Here is a 20,645-nt window from a genome sequence, read left to right as displayed (position 1 = left end):
TTGCTTTATTGGCCAAGGGAGCTGGCGTACAGCTTCCGGGTCATGTGGCCAGCATGACTAAGCCACTTCTGGCGAACCAGAGCAGCGCACGGAAACGCCGTTTACCTTCCCGCCGGAGCGGTACCTATTTATCCACTTGCACTTTGACATGCTTTCGAACTGCTAGGTTGGCAGGAGCAGGGACTGAGCAACGGGAGCTCACCCCGTCGCAGGGATATGAACAGCCGACCTTCTGATTGGCAAGTCCTAGGCTCTGTGGTTTAACCCACAGCACCACCCACGAAAAAGGTTGACTACCCCTGGTCTAAAGGAAGGGTGGGGAACCTGCGGTCCTCCAGGGATTTAAAAATCACTGGTCATTGGGGCAATGCTGGCTGGGGCTTATGGAAGTTGAGCATGACTTTAGCATAACTTCAAAGGTGCCTTGAACTTCGCTATTTAAATGAATTGGTGTTAGGAAGACTGAGCAAACGTTTCTTGCTGCCAAATAAATGAAAACGCCACTGATCAAATACTCACCACCTCATCCCTCTTCTTTCGTTGAGGTTTCTTTGCCCCTATACTGAAATAACTTAAAAGGAAAAATACAATCAGAATAAATAAAATGTTATTCAACAGCTTGCAAATTCAGTTAAACATTTTGGCCTCACGGAATACAGGACCTTGATTTATCTGAATCTTCTTAGTCCAAATTAATACCAGAAAAAGAGGCTGCTGTACCAGCAGATACAGGCATCTGACTTTGAAAGAGCAACTCGTTTTGAAGTCTCAGAGCAGGAGAGAAAGGGTTTAAGCTTTCACTGACTTAGATGAAGTAGGGATAAGTCCACAAAAGTTTATGCCATTATATGCCATCCATATGCACCTACCCAGACCCTGAGATCATCTTCTGAGGCCCTTCTTCGTGTGCCTCCTCCAGGAGAGGTCCAGAGGGTGGCAACACGAGAATGGGCCTTTTCTGCAGTGGCTCCCCATCTGTGGAATGCTCTCCCCAGGGAAGTTTGCCTGGCGCCTTCATTATACACCTTTAGGCACCAGTCAAAAACATTCCTTTGACATCTTATGCCCTTTTGAAATGTGTTGAGGGGGAGGGTTCCTGGGTGGTTTTGTTTTTATTTTGATTATGTATTTTGTGGTATTTATATTCTGATTTTATTCTGTGAACTGCCCTGAGACTTGGGAGTATAGAGTGGTATATAAATTCAATAAATAAATAAAGTAAAGTAAATAATAAACTTGTTACTCTTTAAGGTTCCACAAGACTGTTGTTTTAGAAACATTCAAGTTTTCCACAAATGACTGCCTCATAGAAAATGCGTAAGCATAAATAATAAAAAAATGATGCTGTAAAGTTACTGTACTTTACCATACCCATAAACAGAATGTGCTTGGGATCTTTCAGTTTATTTTAAATCTACTGTGGTGTGGTGTCATTTTCAATTCTTCAAATGTATAAGAAGAGTCACTTCACAGGCATCCAAGTTCACAAATTTATAGGCACTTTACAAACTTGTAACCTACAGTGAAACCTCTGCATTCCATGTTTACTCCAAATGTATTGAACTCTGAGAAGAGCAAGGAAATGGAGTTTATTTCCTCTGCCCTGAAACACTAATAAACAAATGCAAACAGCAGTCATCCTGCATTTGTGAGGGCATAAGTAGGTTCAAACAAAAATCTGATCAAACGGGTTTGCACTTACAACACAGAGAAGAATGTAAACACAGCCTACTCAAAACCGCTGCTCAGAATTAAAATAAATGGCCTTGAAAGCTGCATTTCAGTATTCAAAGAATTGTTATCTGTGAGTGATTCCAATTTCTGCCTGCACTTCTCTCAATTAAATTCACCAAGCAAGAACAATGTCAGGAACACGTTGGTATAATGCTTTTTACTGTTGTATTCCAGACAGGAGATTCACATTTAAGTTGGAAATCTTAGATGTTTTTACTCAATCACCCTTTAGTGAAATAGTAAGTAATCATAAGAGTCTGCAGACTTGTTTTGGGCTCGTAACCAAGGGAATGAAGGAGGGAAGGAAAGAGGATTGGCAACGGAGAGCAGAATAGTGAACACCATCAAAGAGCACTGGAAAGGGAGAAGACACAAAGCAGGAAAAGAAGTTGTTTGCGTTAAGAGTAATGAACAGGGAGTCCTTCAGATGTTATTGGACTACATTCAACTCTGATCAGCCCTAGCCTGGCAAACAATCAGGAGTGAAGGAAGTAGCAGTCCTGAAACATCTGAAGCGCCACAGGTTCCTCAGTCCTGTATTTGGGTATGTCTACACAGGGACGCGGGTGGCGCTGTGGGCGCCTAGGACTTGTCGATCAGAAGGTCAGCGGTTTGAGTCCCCACGACGGGGTGAGCTCCCGTTGCTCGGTCCCTGCTCCTGCCAACCTAGCAATTCAAAAGCACGTCAAAGTGCAAGTAGATAAATAGGTACCGCTCCAGCAGGAAGGTAAACGGCGTTTCCGTGCGCTGCTCTGGTTCGCCAGAAGCGGCTTAGTCATGCTGGCCACATGACCCGGAAGCTGTACGCCGGCTCCCTCAGCCAATAAAGCGAGATGAGCGCCGCAACCCCAGAGTCGGTCACGACTGGACCTAATGGTCAGGGGTCCCTTTACCTTTACACAGGTATGGTTTGGATGCATTCAGTCTCTGTAAAGAGTGTAAGCTATCTGAAAGGCCAGAATTGCAAAATCAAATCAAGGTAGCAATGTCCACATGATGAAAGGGGGAGACAAAACCTTTTGCAACATAGGCACTTTTTTCTGGTGTAGTACACTCAGGTGTCAAGCCTAGGTAATGGAATGTGGCTGGGCTGTCAACCTCAGAGATTCCTTAGCTGTGATTCCTGCACTGCACAGGAATGACCCTTTGGATCCCTTCCAGGCTCTACAATTCTATCTTCTTAGGAAATACAGGGACAATCCTTTCATATGCAAGACTAACATCTGAAAATTCTCTACAATATGCATGTCTTGGAAAGCCACTCCGGTTTCCAATTGAAGAGAAATCTCAAGTTCCTGCGCATTTTGATACACTAGACTACAGGATCTGCATCACCCAAATTGTTCCTGATCGCCTCCGTTCAAACCTCTTCATACTTACTTCAGTTTCCTAAACCTTTCCCTGCCGGCAACCACGTATCTCCCTCCTTGCTCAATGTCGGTCAGGTCAATAACCGAATGCCCTTGGCGGGGTGTGTATATGTTCCTCACCCCAAAGGGTGTGGCCACGCCTTCGTTGAGTTGTATCATGAAGGCTTCGAAGTTAGGCACGTAGCGGTGGTTGATCACAAACTTCCTTCCCAAATAGAAGGGGTCGCCATTACGGTACACCCAAATCGTCCGGGCAGGGGTGACATCCGTCAAGCTATAGACGGCTCGAGGCTGAGTCGCTCCCACCATACTGAAGTCACCAGTTCAGACAGACAGCGAGGGCTGGGGAGGAGTGGCGTTTGGGGAAGAACATAAAATATACAGCAGTGCATTTAAAAAAGAAAGGAAATCCCAATAAACAAATCCAGGACCCCTCCCATACACCCCAAAGCAAAGGGAACTGGGGCAGAGAAGAGGAGGTGGCTGCAGATCTCCTGTTCAGACCTCTAACCAACTACTTCATAGTGGCACCAAAGTGGGGACACCCCCACCCCATCCCAAAGTCTTCCAGGGGGCAACTTTGTCTCTCTCTCTCTCTCCCACCTGAGCTTCACACCCCCAATACATAAAAGCCTGACATCACGCTGTGTGTAGCAGGATTGTGACTGCAGCCCTCAGCAAACAAAATAGGTCCCCACAAGGGTTTCCCTGGAAACGCATTGGGAGAGGGAGGGAGGTGGCTCAGGCTGCAAAGGGATTCCCAGGCGCGCCCTGAGGGCTGCGCGCGATCCCGAAGCCTTGGAAGGCGGGAAGCGCGAGACTTGTGCGGGCGCGCGCCTCCTCGCACGGCGGCTTTCCTTTGGAGCCAACCGAGTGACCCGCCCGCCCCACTTATTATGGGTCAAGGAAAATGGCCACATGCAGCAGCAACGACCAGCTTCCCTCAAACCAAGGACTCTCCCGTTCCTCGGGAGTTTCTCCATTATCTAGAAGTCCTCATTCACCGCGCGCTTCATATCCAGTTTAAAATAAAAGGGTGAAAACCCCGCAGCGCCTTCCTCTTCCTCCTCATTGCTGTCTCCTCGGAGAGTTGCAACTACGCACCCCTCCTCTTCTGGGGGTGCAAAGTTATCCCCTCTCCTCCTGGTCACCGTCTCCTGATTCTTTTCCCCACACAACACAGATCAATTGCCGCCTCGCGCCCCGCCTAGGCTTATTGCTATGCCCTCTCCTTGATGCAAACAAAACAAAACCCAGGTTGTGTGTTTCCCGCCTTCCTTGAAAGAACCGAGAAAAGAACCGACGAGCCAGCCCTGCTAAATCTGCACAACCTTCAGCAGATCTCTCAAAGCAACGCAAATGCACTTGTGGGAAAGGGAGCGCATTTCAAAATAAGGAGGAAACAGATCTTCCGCCCTTTTTTTCTTTTGCAAGCATCAGCTGGGACCTGATCGTTTGGAAAGCAAGATATTGGAAGGGGAGACCGGCTCAGGGCGTGACTTTGTGAGAGAGAGGGATACAAGCAATCAAACGTTTTTTAAACCTCCCAGTGCGATGCCAAATCGTGTTCACTGAGGCTGACTCCTAGGTAAACTAGCATAGCCGTATCTGAAGAAGTGTGCATGCACATGAAAGCTCATACCAATAACAAACTTAGTTGGTCTCTAAGGTGCTACTGGAAGGAATATTATTATTATTATTATTATTATTATTATTATTTGTTTCGATAACCGCATAAGCTAAATGTATAGCTAAATAAGCTATAGTTTAGGGCCCCACTCTCTTGGGGGACCCCCAAAAAATTTAAAGGAAAAAATCCTCGATGTACAGTTCCAAAATATAAGATAAAAAACAAATAAAATAAAACCTACATACAGCAACAGTGGCAAATGGCTTTAGATACCTATTAGGTCCATAAATTACCATATAGCATATATTCAACACAAAAAACAGCGACAATTTGTTGTTGGCAAAGGACAGCTGGACATATAAAGGGTCCCATTATCTTCAGTAGCTTATCAAACCTAAATCCGGCCCTGACTGCTTCCTCCAATAACTCTGGGAGGAAGCCCCATTGGAGATACGCTTCTGTGTAAATATGCCTAGGATATCACCATGGGTAGGATTCAACTCTGTTTTACCCAAAGCGGGCCAAGCTTAGTCCTATTTATTAATTTCATTGGGTCTACTCTTAAATCAAACCCAGTTCAATACCACCCTGAGTATCTAACCATGTTTTCTTAAAATATATTAATTTTATTATTACATGTGACTTGGCTCTAAAAAGGGGCGTTGTTCTCCCATTCACTCAGAGAAGCAGGCCTATTTCATCAAATCTTTTCATTTATTCTTACTAGAAATGGGGCAGGGGTGTTATACATCCTTTTTCCAACTCCCACCGTTGTTTTAGCTCGGGTCAGCAAACTTTTTCAGCAGGGGCCGGTCCACTGTCCCTCAGACCTTGTGGGGGGCCAGACTATATGGGGGGGGTGAACGAATTCCTATGCCCCACAAATAACCCAGAGATGCATTTTAAATAAAAGGACACATTCTACCCATGTAAAAACACCAGGTAGGCCCCACAAATAACCCAGAGACGCATTTTAAATAAAAGGACACATTCTACTCATGTAAAAACACACTGATTCCCGGACCATCCGCAGGCTGGATTTAGAAGATGATTGGGCCGGATCTGGCTCCCGAGCCTTAGTTTGCCTACCCATGTCTGGGGCAAAGTTAACCACAAAGATGATTGAGTAGGAGATCTGCTAGCTTGGTGGTGTGTCCCAACACCTGAAAAGCACACACTCTCCAAAACAAAACAAACAAACAACCAGAAGTACCAACAAAAGTTAAATAAATTTGGGTCAATAGGAAAAGATGGAAGCACAGAATATAAAGTATGCAATGTACGAACCAGGAAGGGTAAGTATTCTTTTATTATAACATAATTCAATTTTAGATGGCAAACGGAAAAGATAGGCACAACTATCTAAGCAAAAAATAATAATAATGCAAGATTGATTCTTAGCACACAATCTTCAAACATACTGAAGCATATTCTTGCACAGATGTTCAATACAGTTTTGCTCTGTTTTTATAATTAATAGTTCCAGAATCTCTCAGCTACTTGTGATCAGCATCACTTAACATTGCACTCCTAAGCACACTTGCTCAAATTCTTCAATCAAATCAAGCAGGAATGACTTCCAAGTTAACATAGAATAAGGCTGTGATAAATGGCATCTATGTGATAAATGGCATATATGAGGACATATTTTGGATATTCCGGACTAATGTAAGCAAAACTGAAAATTAGATTACACATAGGATTTTATTTTATTTTTAATGAATAGGGCTGGTCCTCACACAAGGCAGAATGAGGGGAAAACCTCAGGTAACTTAATTTGGGTGCCATTAAATTCTTAGTTTTTAAAATTTTATTCTTATTGCCAGGGAGGGGAGAAGTGCGATTTTCTGCTTTGGGTACTATTGACATTGACAGGGCAGGGGATGCCTTTTGCAGTGCCACACATCAGGCAGCAAACTGCCTTGGGTCAGTTCTGGTTATTTATTATTACATTAATATCCCACCTTTCACCTAAGGAGCTCAAGGTGGCAAATGCAGTTCTGCAGCTTCCCTGTTTTATCTTCACAACAACCCTGCGAGGCAAGAAACTAAGAATGTCTGACTGGCCCAGTGTCAACCTGTAGGCTTCATGGCTGTGTGGAGATTTGAATCCGGGTCTCACAAATCCTAATCCAACACTCTAAACAATATAACCGGCTCGATATGTAACTGCGCTTTAAAAAACAAAAACAAAACCTTTCTACCTTATGTGCTCTATCTGTTCGAGAGCTGCATTCATTGCCTCTTAACATTGTTTAATAAATAATACCATTTTCCAAATCCGATAACCTGTTAGCAAATATATATGTAAATTATTCATTCAGCTAGAGAAATGATGTTATTGTACAACCGTAACAAATTGTTGCATTTGAACCAATGATGTGGAAAAATGGAATAATTCAATGAATGCAGATAGATGAATTGTATTCGGGCTTGTATTAACCATGAGTGAAATTCTGCAGAGCCTTTTTTCCTGAGAACGTTTTTACTTCCTCATGTCTGGCAAGGCCCGTGGAAATCCCCAGAGACGCATCCTACTTACACCTCCATCAGGAGCAAAAGTAAGTTTCACATGAGTAAACACATCCAGCATCTTTATGGCAGTACCATCAAAAAAATGTCTCGTATGAGGTTTAAGCTGGGGGAGAAAGAACACAATAAATTTGGTAATAGTAGTTGCAGAAAAGATTCTCATTCCAATCTTATACTTTTTGTCTACTTGCGTGTCAAGGTCCCCAAGCCACCCCCTAAATAAATCACAATTCACACAAAATTTTTGTTTAAGGTTTTTGGCATAATTTTGGCCACAACTTTATTAAAATACATAAATGTGAGTGGTTGTGTAGGCATTGGTTCCGACTATCTGTCCCCGTCCAGGGACAGAACTGACTTCCAGATTCCAGCGAAAGCCAGTAAGAGAAAACAATATTGGGGAGAGAATGGAGCTGGGCACCAGACCCTAACCTCTCCCCTCATGCTCCCGGGGGCTTGGGCGGCCCAAGCCCCAGACTAGGGATTTGGATGAAAGCATGGCAAGCCCCTCGATTCCTTTAACGGAATTCCCTTGCAGCAGCAGCATTGGAGGGGCAGGCACTGCCAACCACATCCCCTCCACCAACCAAAAATTAACCAATTCCTAACCGCAACCTTACGAGTTGTGACAATTTGCTACGCAGTAGGCAAAGACCAAATAGCACCAGCCAATCTGCCAAATGGACAAAATTCCTACTGGGCCCCTGCCCCAAACGCAGACGACCCCATGACACGCTTAGCAATGTCAAACACAACAACCCTAAATTAGGGAGGGTGGGCGGGCGATCCGATGCACGCAGCAAAAGAGACTGAAAAAGGCTACATGCCAAGAATACATAACCTTCGGGCCAACCCCCTAAATGGTAGCATCAAAATCCCCCCCAACAACCCAAATTGGCCCAATCACAGTCATTGCCATCCAAATGGTCCCGCCCAGCAACCAAGAGGGGGTGTCCTGTTAGACCCTACTGCAATACGTGCTCTCCATGAAGGAGAACACGCTTTGTGGGTGTTGTATGTTTGTGGTTTTTGTTTTTCTGGAACTCATATTGCTTTTTGTAAAGTGCTTCCCACCCATAATACAGATATATTCATATTCAGTTGATCTAGAGATTCATAGCTGACCTTTGTTGCAGGTACCAGAGTGTTCCATTTTGGACCTTGCTTCAAAGTCCACTTCTGTGCATTATATTCATTTTCTTCTTCTATACTCAAAATACAGGCCTCAAGTTTAAATGTATCTGGAAAGTTTCCTAATAGTAAAATATAATAAAATAATTGAATGTGATATACTAATAGTTCCTTCCAAATAAATTAGGGCTGCAATCTTATATACACTTACCCAGGAAGAAGTCCCATTCAACTCAGTAAGTATTACTTCTGAGTAAAGAGATATATGGTTGCATTTTAAGGTTGGAACCCTTTGCACACTTGCTGGGGTAAAACTCCACTGAATTCAGTGATAAGAGGGTCCCCCCTCCCCCAAATAAACATGCTTAGGATCATACTGCACAGATTATATAGTAATAGCCTGTGGCATTTTCAAAGGTGAAATATGAATATTACCCACTACAGTCTGCTTCTTAAAACATCTGCCTGATTGTTACAGCTTGAAAGGAGGGACAAATTTTTAAAACATTCATTATGCTCGATTTAATATAACAAAATCTGCTGAATTTTAACAAAATCTTCCATATCTATCTATCTATCTATCTATCTATTTGGACCAAAATCTTTGGAAACACATTGAAGAGTAGTAAACTTTTCACAGAGTTATCTAGGTAAAGAGGGTTTGACATAAGACTAACATAACAAGAAATTTGTACCTTTAAAGTGACTGGTGTCTATTTCTATGTGCGTTATAACACCTGAATGTCCCAATCGAAAGACTGCCCATTCACTTCCTGGTACAAGTAAGATTCCTTTGTCACCAAGCTGGAATTAAAAGGAAGACTTTTTTTTTAAGTGGTTGATTCCCCCTCGTGATCCACTCGTATATTAATATCCATTTGTGGGGGATCCCAATACGCAGCAGTTTCAATGTTATCTCCTTCGCTCAAAAAACTGCATTTTGTCTGGAAACATATTGTTTCAATATACTCTTGTGTGTGTTCGTTGTTATGGGAAGCATCATAAAGATCAATAAAACACTTTAATGACAGGAAATAGCTGAAGAATACTGAAAATCTTACATTCATCGCAGCTTCTAAAGATCAGTGTTCTTCTGTGTATGAATTATGTTTAGGAATTGGATAGGAGTTGTTATAAATAATTTGTTTCTTACCTTTAAAATGGGTGGCCTTTGCAGACTTCTGCTTGTTTCCCATCCATCTTTCATGGACTTTGCTCTTCCTGGTCCTAACCCGTCACCAAAACAAAAGAATAGAGACACTATATAGAGAGAATAACTCAAAAGTCTTAACTATGAATCACCTTATTCCTTAATTTTATATGTTCTAAAGTGATTTTTTTCTGAACTTAGTAGGGCTATCTATTGATGAGATAAACCTCAGCTAATTAACTTTAAATATTGTAATTGGTCACTTAATGATGATTTTTAAATTAAATTTCTTTAACAATAAAACAACAGCTTCCAAGGGAAAAAATGTTTTAGCCAGGTTCCAAAGAACCACACAATTAGTTCTGCATACCCAATAGGGATTTGGACTTGTGCATATTGAACATTAATTCGAGTGAAGTTTCAAAATGAGTTTCTGATATGGCATATCGACCTGCTGTTCAAATACAAGGGTGTCAAAATTTTCACTAAGCACATTCCTGTACTTATGGGTTCCCTAATTAATAAGAGGCATGTTTGTAGCTGACAAAACCATTTTCAATTAATTAATCAAACTAATTCAATAACTAAATATTGCAACCCAGAATTTAGTGTTCGTGGCAGATCACATTTGATTTTCATCCATATTGCAGATAGATATAAATACCTTATTTAGCTGGGTCTTTCTAATACAAATCCTTCATCTAGACATGATTTTTACTCTGTTCCTTTATATATATATATTTTCCTTCATTTTCTATGACCATGTGTTTGGAATTCTACTATAAATAGCAAAGGAGTCTGAAGATTTATAACTGCCAGGCAAAAAGCAGTCATGGGAAACAAGAGGACTCCAAGAACAGGCTGTTTAGGGGAACCAATACAGTGGTACCTCGGGTTAAGTACTTAATTCGTTCCGGAGGTCCGTTCTTAACCTGAAACTGTTCTTAATCTGAAGCACCGCTTTAGCTAATGGGGCCTCCTGCTGCTGCCGCGCCACCGCAGCACAATTTCTGTTCTCATCCTGAAGCAACGTTCTTAACCTGAAGCACTATTTCTGGGTTAGCGGAGTCTGTAACCTGAAGTGTATGTAACCTGAAGCATATGTAACCCGAGGTACCACTGTACTGTGTTAAAGACTAGTGGTTCTCTGTTCCCCTGCTTTGTAATAAGTCTTGGAAAAAAGAAATACCACAAATTACATTCTCCTCAGAAGGAAGCTGAATTGTTGAACCACTACCCACTGCAATTTCCTGATGCTAGAGGAAATGAGGAGTGTGAAAAAATATATCTGAAAAATTATATCCAAAATTCTCTGCCTTGCTCTGCCCATTCATCTACTGTACCTATAAACTGGAGAAACTATTTTCAGCTGGGCAAAATATCATGCTTAACCAATGTCATTAGACTCTCAGCTAAAACAGAATGGAATTCACCAAACACTACTGCTTGCACCATGCCTGTTTATTTCACTTGGGTTTACTGAGCATAAGTGCCATTAATGGGCATAGTATTTCATGGATTATTCCCATAAACAACAATTGTGAGGGATTGTTTAGCGGTTCACTAAAAAGTTGACAGCTTAATTTCACGAAAACATCACGTTCAGACTGCATTACATGAAACCAAATCAATGGCTATAAACAAAGCCTGGTGTGATTCTTACCTAAAATATTCCCAGGATGGCCTAACTGAGCATCACTGTATCCAACACAGACACCTCCGTTCACCATTGCCACCAAATCACTCAAGTGGTTCAGGCCAGAGAGTGGCCATTCTCTCTGCATTGTACCGTACACTTTTAAACGTGCAATTCCACCATCTGGGAGGGGGAAAGTGTTTTAATTCTGGTTTCATGCCAGACGAAAAGGATGCACATATTTTGATTAGAGAAAATAATGCATATGCACATTTCTATATTTTTTAGTAGTTACATTTTACAATAATATACGGCGGATATAACTTAATATATGCTATGATTATTGTTAAGGGAGAGACAGAAATAACAAGGAAAGAATGTGAGCAAATGGTGTTACATATACAGCTGTGGTACAGCTTCATCGCTGTGGTTCTCCAGATGTTCATTGTCTTCCAACTCCCACCAGTACCAGCCAGCATGGCTAATAGTCAGGGATAACTGACAGCAACATCTGGAGGGTCACAGGTTCATTTCCTCTGATAGGGTCTTACCTGGATATATGTTGAGTCTTAAGTGTGTCCATTTTTGCTTCGAAGTTGCCACAAAATAGTTGCGGGCAGCCTCAAGGTTTCCTGATTTTATCTTTGAGATGGGAACTAAGGAAGTCCATTCATCTGACCTCATCTAAAAATAAATATTCATTAGCTGGTTAACTTTCAAGGAAATGATAACTTTACTTAGATTTCTTTTTAATACACCTGAGCTGGTATAGAGGTGGCCCCACGCCCATAACAAGACTACCTTTAAAATATTTAGGGTGCTTACGTAACTCAGATGTAAAACTTTTGAAATGTGCAGTGCCACTAAAATTGGCGTCTTTAATGCAAGCTTAAAGGTAAAGGGACCCCTGACCATTAGGTCCAGTCGTGGCTGACTCTGGGGTTGCGGCACTCATCTCACTTTATTGGCCGAGGGAGCCAGTGTACAGCTTCCGGGTCATGTGGGCAGCATGACTAAGCCGCTTCTGGCGAACCAGAGCAGCACACAGAAACACCGTTTACCTTCCCGCTGGAGCGGTACCTATTTATCTACTTGCACTTTGATGTGCTTTTGAGCAAGCTTAGTAGGTGACTAATGTAACAAACCTGTAGATAGGTGTGATCTGGTAAACCAGCCATTCATAGCACAGCCTCGTAGGCCACTTCTCCCCATCCTGTTTACTTGTTTACTCCAGGGAAATTCCAAATACCCGTTGTTTATAGCCCTTTCTCAAGTATAGAAGTATCTAAGGTCTACCTAAGTGCATCAAAAGCAGGCGTGGTAATAGGAGAATGTTTTCATCACAATTTACATGCTCTCTTTTATGTATTTATTCTGTGCATAGTGAGAAATGTTCCTGGACTCCCCTGCATTGCTCTCTCTGTTAGCCCCACCCCTGATATCCACAGACTGAAGAAGAGCCTTTGCACATACAACAATTGTATGCACATAGGCTTATACCCTATCACAAACTCTTGTATATTCTTCTTTACAAATGTTGCATTAATTTTAAAAATGTCATAGTGTTATGTGTGAACCCAGGCCAGCAGCTTTAACAATGGTTTGTTTACTGCCAACAAAGCACATTCTGAATCTATGGTTTGTTGGTAGCTTACTAACTTTGGTTTGTTTTAACTATGGCTTGGTGATATGTATGAACCCATCACCCTTCCTTAACCTTGGCTTGTTTGGCACCCCAGGCACTCACTGAATTATAAAAGCCATGAGGCATGAGGCAAGAGCAGCTAGAAAACAACCCAAACTTTGGAGAAACAAGCCATGAAGAAGAAGAAGAGGAGGAGGAGGAGGAGTTTGGATTTGATATCCCGCTTTATCACTACCGGAAGGAGTCTCAAAGCGGCTAACATTCTCCTTTCCCTTCCTCTCCCACAACAAACACTCTGTGAGGTGAGTGGGGCTGAGAGACTCCAGAAAAGTGTGACTGGCCCAAGGTCACCCAGCAGCTGCATGTGGAGGAGCAGAGACACGAACCCAGTTCACTGGATTATGAGTCTACCACTCTTAACCACTACACCACACTGACTCTCTTTGGAGAAACAAGCCATGGCTTGTTTGGTGGTCTGGGATAACTCATAGTTAACTTGTGGTTTAACAACTCATTCCTTATCATTATTTGTAAAGTAGGCTTTAGAGATTGGGGCTGCAGAGACAGCTGTGGGTAAATAAACTGAGAAAGAGGGGATATGTGGGAGATGGTTCAGAGAAGCAGAAGATAGTATAGAGTTCAGAAGCATAATAGGCCTTTATCCCCATTGGTTGCTGCTAGTCACTCCCTATATGTGGCACCTACATAGTGCAGCCTATCCCCTTTCCCCACCTTCGTATTTTGCAGATGCCAAGAGGCAATTTCATAGGGACGCAGGTGGCGCTGTGGTCTAAACCACTGAGCATAGGGCTTGCCGATCAGAAGGTCGGCGGTTCGAATTCCTGTGACAGGGTGAGCTCCCGTTGCTCGGTCCCTGCTCCTGCCAACCTAGCTGTTCGAAAGCACGCCAGTGCAAGTAGATAAATAGGTACCACTCCACACTAATAGGTGGTGAAGGTAGTCTAAAATAATGTGCCTTAACATTTTGATAAAACATAGCAATTTTAGCGCAATAACTCAGTGTTATCTGGTGCTTTTCCTACACAGGCATCCCAGTTACCTCCTTGACAATCCTCAGCTCTTCATCCGAAGCGGCTGTGCCTATTCTGTTCCCTCTTGCTAGCAGCGCTGGTAACTCCTCTGCAAAGACAATATGCCCAACAGAAATTTAAGTAGATAATATGGGCATAATCAAAACCTCTTCCACATCCACTTCCGAAAAGCTAATTGTTTAGATTCACTATTTTTCTCGTAATATATTATATTAGCAAAAGGATATCTACTGTAGGGCTAAGGGGGAGGGGGTCCTTTGGGGAGTCTAAAGAGCAGACTAAACATGACTTTGAAACCACTTGCAGAAACATAAAAAATGAAAAGCTGCTGATATTGTGAGAGACAACACCCGCTTCCATCATTGCCAACACGACCACTGCCGTTTACTACATTGATACTGTTGGGATAAAGAAAGCTTCTGTCAGGATGTCCCTGTGATACAGATGAGGTTGGGATTAGCACAGTGTAGCAGCATGTGGGATGAATGCATCATAATCAGTACACACAATCCTAATCACATATGTGCCATTTCAGACATTGAATCGTAGAATTGTATGGTGGGAAGAGACCATCTAGTCCAACCCCCTGCAATGCAGAAATCTTTTTGACCAACGTGGTGCTCGAACCCACAACTCTGAGATTAAGAATCTCATGCTCTACCAACTGAGGTATTTGGATACCCTAGCTGTTCATTTATAGTCAGCATAGCTCTGTGCCAGTAACTATCCACATAGAAGATTAGAAACAAGCAGTCATGAATGGTGAAACATTACTATGGCTTTTTGATCTCCAGTGCCTATATTAGCCCCTAGATATCCTGTGCCTGGCAGCTAAACCTGAAAAAGTCTCCTTCACACTTTCCCAATAGCCAATCCCTCCTGCTGAGGGTCCATGTTTGGCTTTCCTTGCCCCCTCCATGACTTTTCGTAACCTCTAGCCCAGGCATAGGCAAACTCGGCCCTCCAGATGTTTTGGGACTACAATTCCCATCATCCCTGACCACTGGTCCTGTCAGCTAGGGATCATGGGAGTTGTAGTCCCAAAACATCTGGAGGGCCGTGTTTGCCTATGCCTGCTCTAGCCCTAGGCATAGCTGTCAACCTTCCCCTTTTTTGCGGGAAATTCCCTTATTCCAGCACCGTTTCCCGCTGCTTCCCACTGCTATCCTGGATTGTTAGATATCCTGTATACTGTCCCTGGGACAGGTGAGGCTGCTGATCCCTTATTTTCAAATCTGAAAGTTGACAGCTATGGCCCTAGGCCTTGAAGAAAAGTATGGTATCTCTCAATGATGCTCATCTCCCACTGGGTTTCAGGCAACGTGACTGTTCTCCTGATGTTGCTCCCGCTAGGATCCCTTTCCTGTCACCTTTCCATGTTTTAATACAGCATCATCAGAACCTCTACAAAGTTCTTGAGATCTTAAGTTACCTGGCTTCAAGCAAGCAGCTTGGATTGATATCTGAGGAGCGCAGTTTCCAGCAAAGTAAGATGTGTCTGCCTCAAACCCATAAATCGTACCTGGCACCCCCAGTTGAATGAGGCACCAATCATGACCTAAGACGCAAAGGAAGAAGCTTTAAAATGCAACACCCAACCAAAGTTAATATATGTAGATTTAGGAAATTTTCCATCCTATTTATTTATAAGATTCCTTACCCACCTTTCGCCATAATCTCAGAAATTCTCTCAGAAAAGAAAAGTCTTCTAAAAATAAATAAATGTCGGTTCAGCTGTTTTACCTGGACTGCGCTTCCTCCTGGTTTCCCATCCATCCCTCCACTTTCCAAACTCGGTGAATAGGTCTGCATGATATGTTGGTCTTTGTTTCTAAGCAAACAAATATAAAAAAGATCAAGGTAGTGCTTGCATTATGCCCTTCATTATAATAAGGTTTAAAGCTGACAGAAGTACAAACCTATATGTTTATAGTACAGTAGTACCTCGGGTTAAGAACTTAATTCGTTCTGAAGGTCTGTTCTTAACCTGAAACTGTTCTTAACCTGAAACACCACTTTAGCTAATGGGGCCTCCTGCGCCGCTGCTGCGCGATTTCTGTTCTCATCCTGAAGCAAAGTTATTAACCTGAGGTAATATTTCTGGGTTAGTGGAGTCTGTAACCTGAAGCGTATGTAACCTGAAGCGTATGTAACCCGAGGTACCACTGTAGATGCTTCAGAATGCCTTGATTCGGGGTTTTGTGTTTGTTATGTGAAATGAACCCAATTAAAAGTGAACTGGGCAAGGGGAGGGCTAGTGGGCTGGCTAGCCGCCTATGGCCATTCCCTTGAGATTGGTGTCAGTCTGAAAAAGGCCTAGCACTTGAACAGCATCTACCATATAGTGGTGCCATTGAGGATGGAATTCAGTTCAGAAATCCGGTGGGCTACAACCCCAAATGAAGCAGAGCTAGTTTATAAGGGGAGCCCTTGTAATGTAAGGCCATTTGAAATAAGTGACATTGCACACCATTACCACCTAAAGAGACACTCTTCCATGTACAGCCATTAAGGCCAGAGTCTGAAAATACCTAACTACTGTATATTATCACTACCACAATTGGCCAAATGCTTATTCTTATACAAAGGAAACGAAACTCTGTAGTGTGTGCCCCCTCCAAACTTTTCACAGCTTGGAAAAGGCAGTTGTGCAGCAATACCTTAAGCATTGAGGGACGTGGATGGCGCTGTGGGTTAAAGCACAGAGCCTAGGACTTGCCGATTAGAAGGTAGGCGGTTCGAATCCCGGCGACGGGGTGAGCTCCCGTTGCTTGGTCCCTGCTCCTGCCAACCTAGCAGTTCGAAAGCACATCAAAGCGCAAGTAGATAAATAGGTACCGCTCCGGCAGGAAGGTAAACGGCATTTCCGTGTGCTGCTCTGGTTTGCCAGAAGTGGCTTAGTCATGCTGGCCACATGACCCGGAAGCTGTACGCCGGCTCCCTCGGCCAATAAAGTGAGATGAGTGCCGCAACCCCAGAGTCGGTCACGACTGGACCTAATGGTCAGGGGTCCCTTTACCTTTACCTTAAGCATTAGACTGTTAATTGGCCTTTATTTATCTATTAAATTTATACACCACCCTTCATCAGAGGATCGCAGTGGCCTTTATCAGCAGAATACATCTGCAATCCAAAGAAGAGCAATATAGATATTGCATACCTACCTTTAAGAGATTTTCTGCAGGAGCAAAAAAGTCATCCGTTGCAAATAAAACCTTTACAAAAAAAGAAGCAGCATGAATTACAGCTACAATTCACATGTAACTACTAATTTTATTTTACATGCGACATTGGAAATCTCTCTTCGAGTTTAGGCAGGCTGGTATGAGGGACAGGGCCTTCTCAGTGATGGCCCCCCAAGTTATGGAATTCCTTCCCCTGAGACATACTATCAGCCCTCACCTTGGTTTTTTACGTGAGCTCTAAAACTGCATTTGTTCAAAATGACTTTTAGTGCGGGGGGGGGGGGGTTCAATGAGTAGTGAATTCTGTTTTTTAATCTTTACCAGAATGGCTTGCTGGATACATTGGATATCTTGAAATGAATCAAATGCTACAGATGAATTATTATTATCATTATTATTATTATTATTATTATTATTATTGCTATTATACTTATCGTGTTCTATATTTGATATGGTTTTAAATTGCTTAAGGTGCTGTAGGATGATATCCAATTGCACCAGCTTGCTCGCGCCACATAACACAAAAGGAAAATCCAATGGGTGTCTTGTATGTGAGAAAGAGGCTACACAAATCCTAGTTCAACTGCTATTATTATTGCACTCAATAACGCTTAAACTTGTGCACCTGTGATATCATTTGCACAAGAACACCAACATTACACTTGAAAGTGTGCAGTTGTGTCTGTAGCCCTGCAGGAAGGAGCTGCTTTTGAATTAATATTTTATGCAGCACTTTTATTTTAAAATGCTATCAAAATAAATTATGGAAATCTATTGTTTCTATTACCAAAATATTTTCAAACAGACAAACATGTCTTGGTATCATAAATAATTAGGATAATGACTTTATATCTCTAGAAGTTAGATTTTATAAAAAAAAAAATTCAAAATCCCTGCACAAAAGCTAAACATCATCTACTTTTATGAACCTCTGTTGTTTCGGTGAATTTCTTTGAATTTACCTTCCCTCCTACAGATTCACATCCCAAGTCATTCAGATGCAGAAAGTCAGGTAAAACATTGCCCTTCTTTTCTGAGAGATGAACGGTCATCTTTCTTCAAAAGATCACACTGAATTTTGTTTAAAATATATTACTCTTCTAAAAGGAAAGAGAAATAAAGTAAATCAAAAATCCCCACCTTATCACATTAAGCTCCCCCTTTCTTAAAAGCAAACTTGTAATTTGATTAAATAAATAATAGTGATCAAATAAATAACTCCAGAATTTAATGGTTGGAGGGACACAAGGCTACTACAGGTATGGATATTTTCTCAGTACAGGCAGAACCCACAATTTGTGTGGAAAGGAAAGCAGCATACTCACTCGCTAATAACAGCGATATGTGCCCAAAAGGAGCAGGCAAACGCTGGATCAAACAGCAACTACACCACTATAAATGGTAAATGCAGAATGGCCCCATGTGGCTGGCCTTCTGCAGTTCCCTTTTAGCTGTGGCCATTAGAACTGAAGTATCATTTCACCTCATGGATTTAAATCCTCTTTGAAACCCATTTCAGCCAGTGGGCTGTGTCACCATATCTTGTGGCAGCAAATTCTGTACATTTATTGTAATTTAACAGCAGTTCTGAATTTATGGCGAACTGGTTTAACAGGGTGACCCCCCACTTTCTAGGTTTAAAAGAGAGGGAGAACAGTATTTTTTATACCTACCTCATCAAAACCGTGCCTAATGTTCTAAGACTTTATTCACGATCATCTATTTGTTGCCTTTTAAGAAAAAGAGCCCCAAGCACCTTAGGCTTTCCTCCTATGAAAGAAATTCTAACATTTGCTCATTGGGTTTGCCCTTTTCTGCTTCCAGCTCAATTATATTTAATTTATGCGTGCCCAGCATTCCACAATTTGGCAACTCAATAGATATATATAAATGTCTTCCGATCCTGGCAGTTTTATTTCTAATCCCTTTCCTAATGATCCCAAGTATGGAATTTCCCTTTTTCACAGCTTTCTTACATCCCATCAGTGTATATATGAAGTTGGTAATCGTTCCCCCTAATGAGTGTTACATACTTACTTGCACTGAATCTTGTTTGCCATTTTGTTGCCCATTTATTCAGTTTGGAGAAATTATGTTGGAGCTCTTTCCTTGAGTATTCACCTGAATAATCAAGTGTCATCTGCAAATTGGCTACCTCACTGTTCACTCTTTAACCCCAGCTCATTTATAGGTGTTAAATAAAAATACTGGTCCACATCCACAATACAGATCCTTGTACAGTTCATTGCCTACTTGCCTCCATTTTGAAACAAGTTTATTCCTTCCATCTGCTTTATGTTTAGCCAGTTACTGAACTAAAAAGAACAGCTCTATTTACCACGTTTGCTAGGTTTAGCCTGCAACCCAACCCCACTTACCTGGGAGTAAGCGCCTCAGAATTCAATAGGACTTACTTCTGAGAAGATATTATTACTGCAGAGTTACTCACGAGTGTTTTGTCAGTATCTTTTTTTCGAGGTCCAAGCATATTATGTTTATATACTTGGACGTCCTCCTGACCAAGTGGAACTGCTGAAAGGTTGCAATTTCTTTTTTGTAAAAACCGTTAAAAGATTACTTTTCTTCAGTTATTAATATAAAACCATGCTGATTTTTGTTTTTAATTACAAGGTTGCAAATAAGATGTGATTAATTGTGCTACCATAATTATTTCAAAGCAGAGCAATGGCATTTCAGTTGTAAAAGCTAGTGCTATATATTCTAATAACTATATGCTAATCAATTACAGGCAAAATAGCCAAGTTGTGTCATCTTGGCACACCAGCAATAATGGGAACAAAATAGTTAAATTATACTGAATTGAAACTTTTCACAGTTCACTGGAAAACATGAAATATGGACATTCCTGTGGATAATTTTAAATAATTCAGTCTAAAATATCTTTGCCATAACATCTCAAGAGAAATGAATAAAAATCAATTAGTCTTACTCTATTAGTAGTTTTGGTCCACGACAGCCGTGAATAATCTGCACTGTGAAGAGACTACTAGTGTTTCAAAAGGATTGGTGGACAATCCCCGATAAGCAGGTTACACAACCGGTAGACAATCATTAGACTTTATTGATTCTGTAAGGGATCTATGTAAACGCCCACCCCCTTCCTCAAACAAACATACAAAAAGAATGTGCAGTCTCTTTATGAATCTAAAATATATATTTTTCTTAAGCAGCGTATTTTAAATTAACCTCGCAAATTGCACGAAGCATGGTGTTTGTGACACATTTTAAACTCATATTTTCTACCACGATCCTGGCCTTCACAAACTTTGCTCCTGGAACCATGCCTGGAATGGAAGGTCTCTTTTGCAGTATTAGCACCACAACAGCCAGAGGATGATCATTCTCATGTAGGGTGGACTTACCTTGGCAGAAAGCCTGTAGTAATACTGTGTGAGTGCATATATGCACAACATATCCCATCTGCTGAAACAGGAGGCATGGGTAGTTTTTCTCCTAATAGCAAATTGACAGCATCAGAAGCTGGTCAGTTGCCAGGGCCCTAAGACCATCAGCACGGCAAATGGTTCCCTGCATGCTCCCATTCTGTTTGCAACGAGCA

The 20,645-nt window shown here is 41.9% G+C and overlaps 2 protein-coding genes across 10 annotated transcripts in view; both read right to left on the bottom strand.

Moving 5' to 3' along the window:
• Positions 1-4,489, bottom strand: part of DCDC2C (doublecortin domain containing 2C) — a 60,509-nt gene extending 56,020 nt beyond the window's left edge. For 4 of the 6 annotated variants that reach the window (XR_013984097.1, XR_013984098.1, XR_013984099.1 and 1 more), the window contains exons 1-2: positions 3,115-4,486; positions 520-571 (exon numbers count right to left, since the gene is read on the bottom strand). Coding sequence is in view for 3 of the 6 variants with exons in the window: in XM_080999170.1 (XP_080855296.1) it covers positions 520-571; positions 3,115-3,413 (351 nt within the window). In the remaining 3 variants the exon portion in view is untranslated. Of the gene's footprint in view, positions 1-519; positions 572-3,114 lie in introns of all 6 variants that reach the window. The other 2 variants (XM_080999171.1, XM_080999172.1) reach the window with 2 other exon arrangements.
• Positions 4,490-7,151: 2,662 nt separating this feature from the next.
• ALLC (allantoicase) lies at positions 7,152-20,105 on the bottom strand. Of its 4 annotated transcripts, none has more exons than XM_080999258.1 (12): positions 20,016-20,105; positions 18,028-18,165; positions 17,045-17,095; positions 15,624-15,711; positions 15,313-15,438; positions 13,889-13,968; positions 11,735-11,867; positions 11,211-11,366; positions 9,551-9,624; positions 9,093-9,201; positions 8,392-8,519; positions 7,152-7,372 (listed from the first exon to the last, which is right to left on the bottom strand). In XM_080999258.1, exons 2-12 carry the CDS (start codon positions 18,115-18,117, stop codon positions 7,220-7,222), a joined length of 1,188 nt encoding a protein of 395 aa, XP_080855384.1. In that variant the 5' UTR covers positions 18,118-18,165; positions 20,016-20,105; the 3' UTR covers positions 7,152-7,219. The 4 variants fall into 4 exon arrangements, with proteins under 4 accessions (XP_080855384.1, XP_080855385.1, XP_080855386.1 ...); XM_080999259.1 differs by lacking the exon at positions 20,016-20,105 and adding an exon at positions 19,444-19,578; XM_080999260.1 differs by lacking the exon at positions 20,016-20,105 and adding an exon at positions 19,103-19,402.
• Between the last annotated feature and the right edge of the window lie 540 nt (positions 20,106-20,645).

The sequence above is a fragment of the Podarcis pityusensis genome, assembly GCF_964106645.2.
Source record: "Podarcis pityusensis genome assembly, chromosome: 3".
Lineage (NCBI taxonomy): Eukaryota > Metazoa > Chordata > Lepidosauria > Squamata > Lacertidae > Podarcis > Podarcis pityusensis.
Note: the sequence above shows the minus strand (reverse complement) of the source record. Positions and strands in the feature narration are given on the sequence as shown.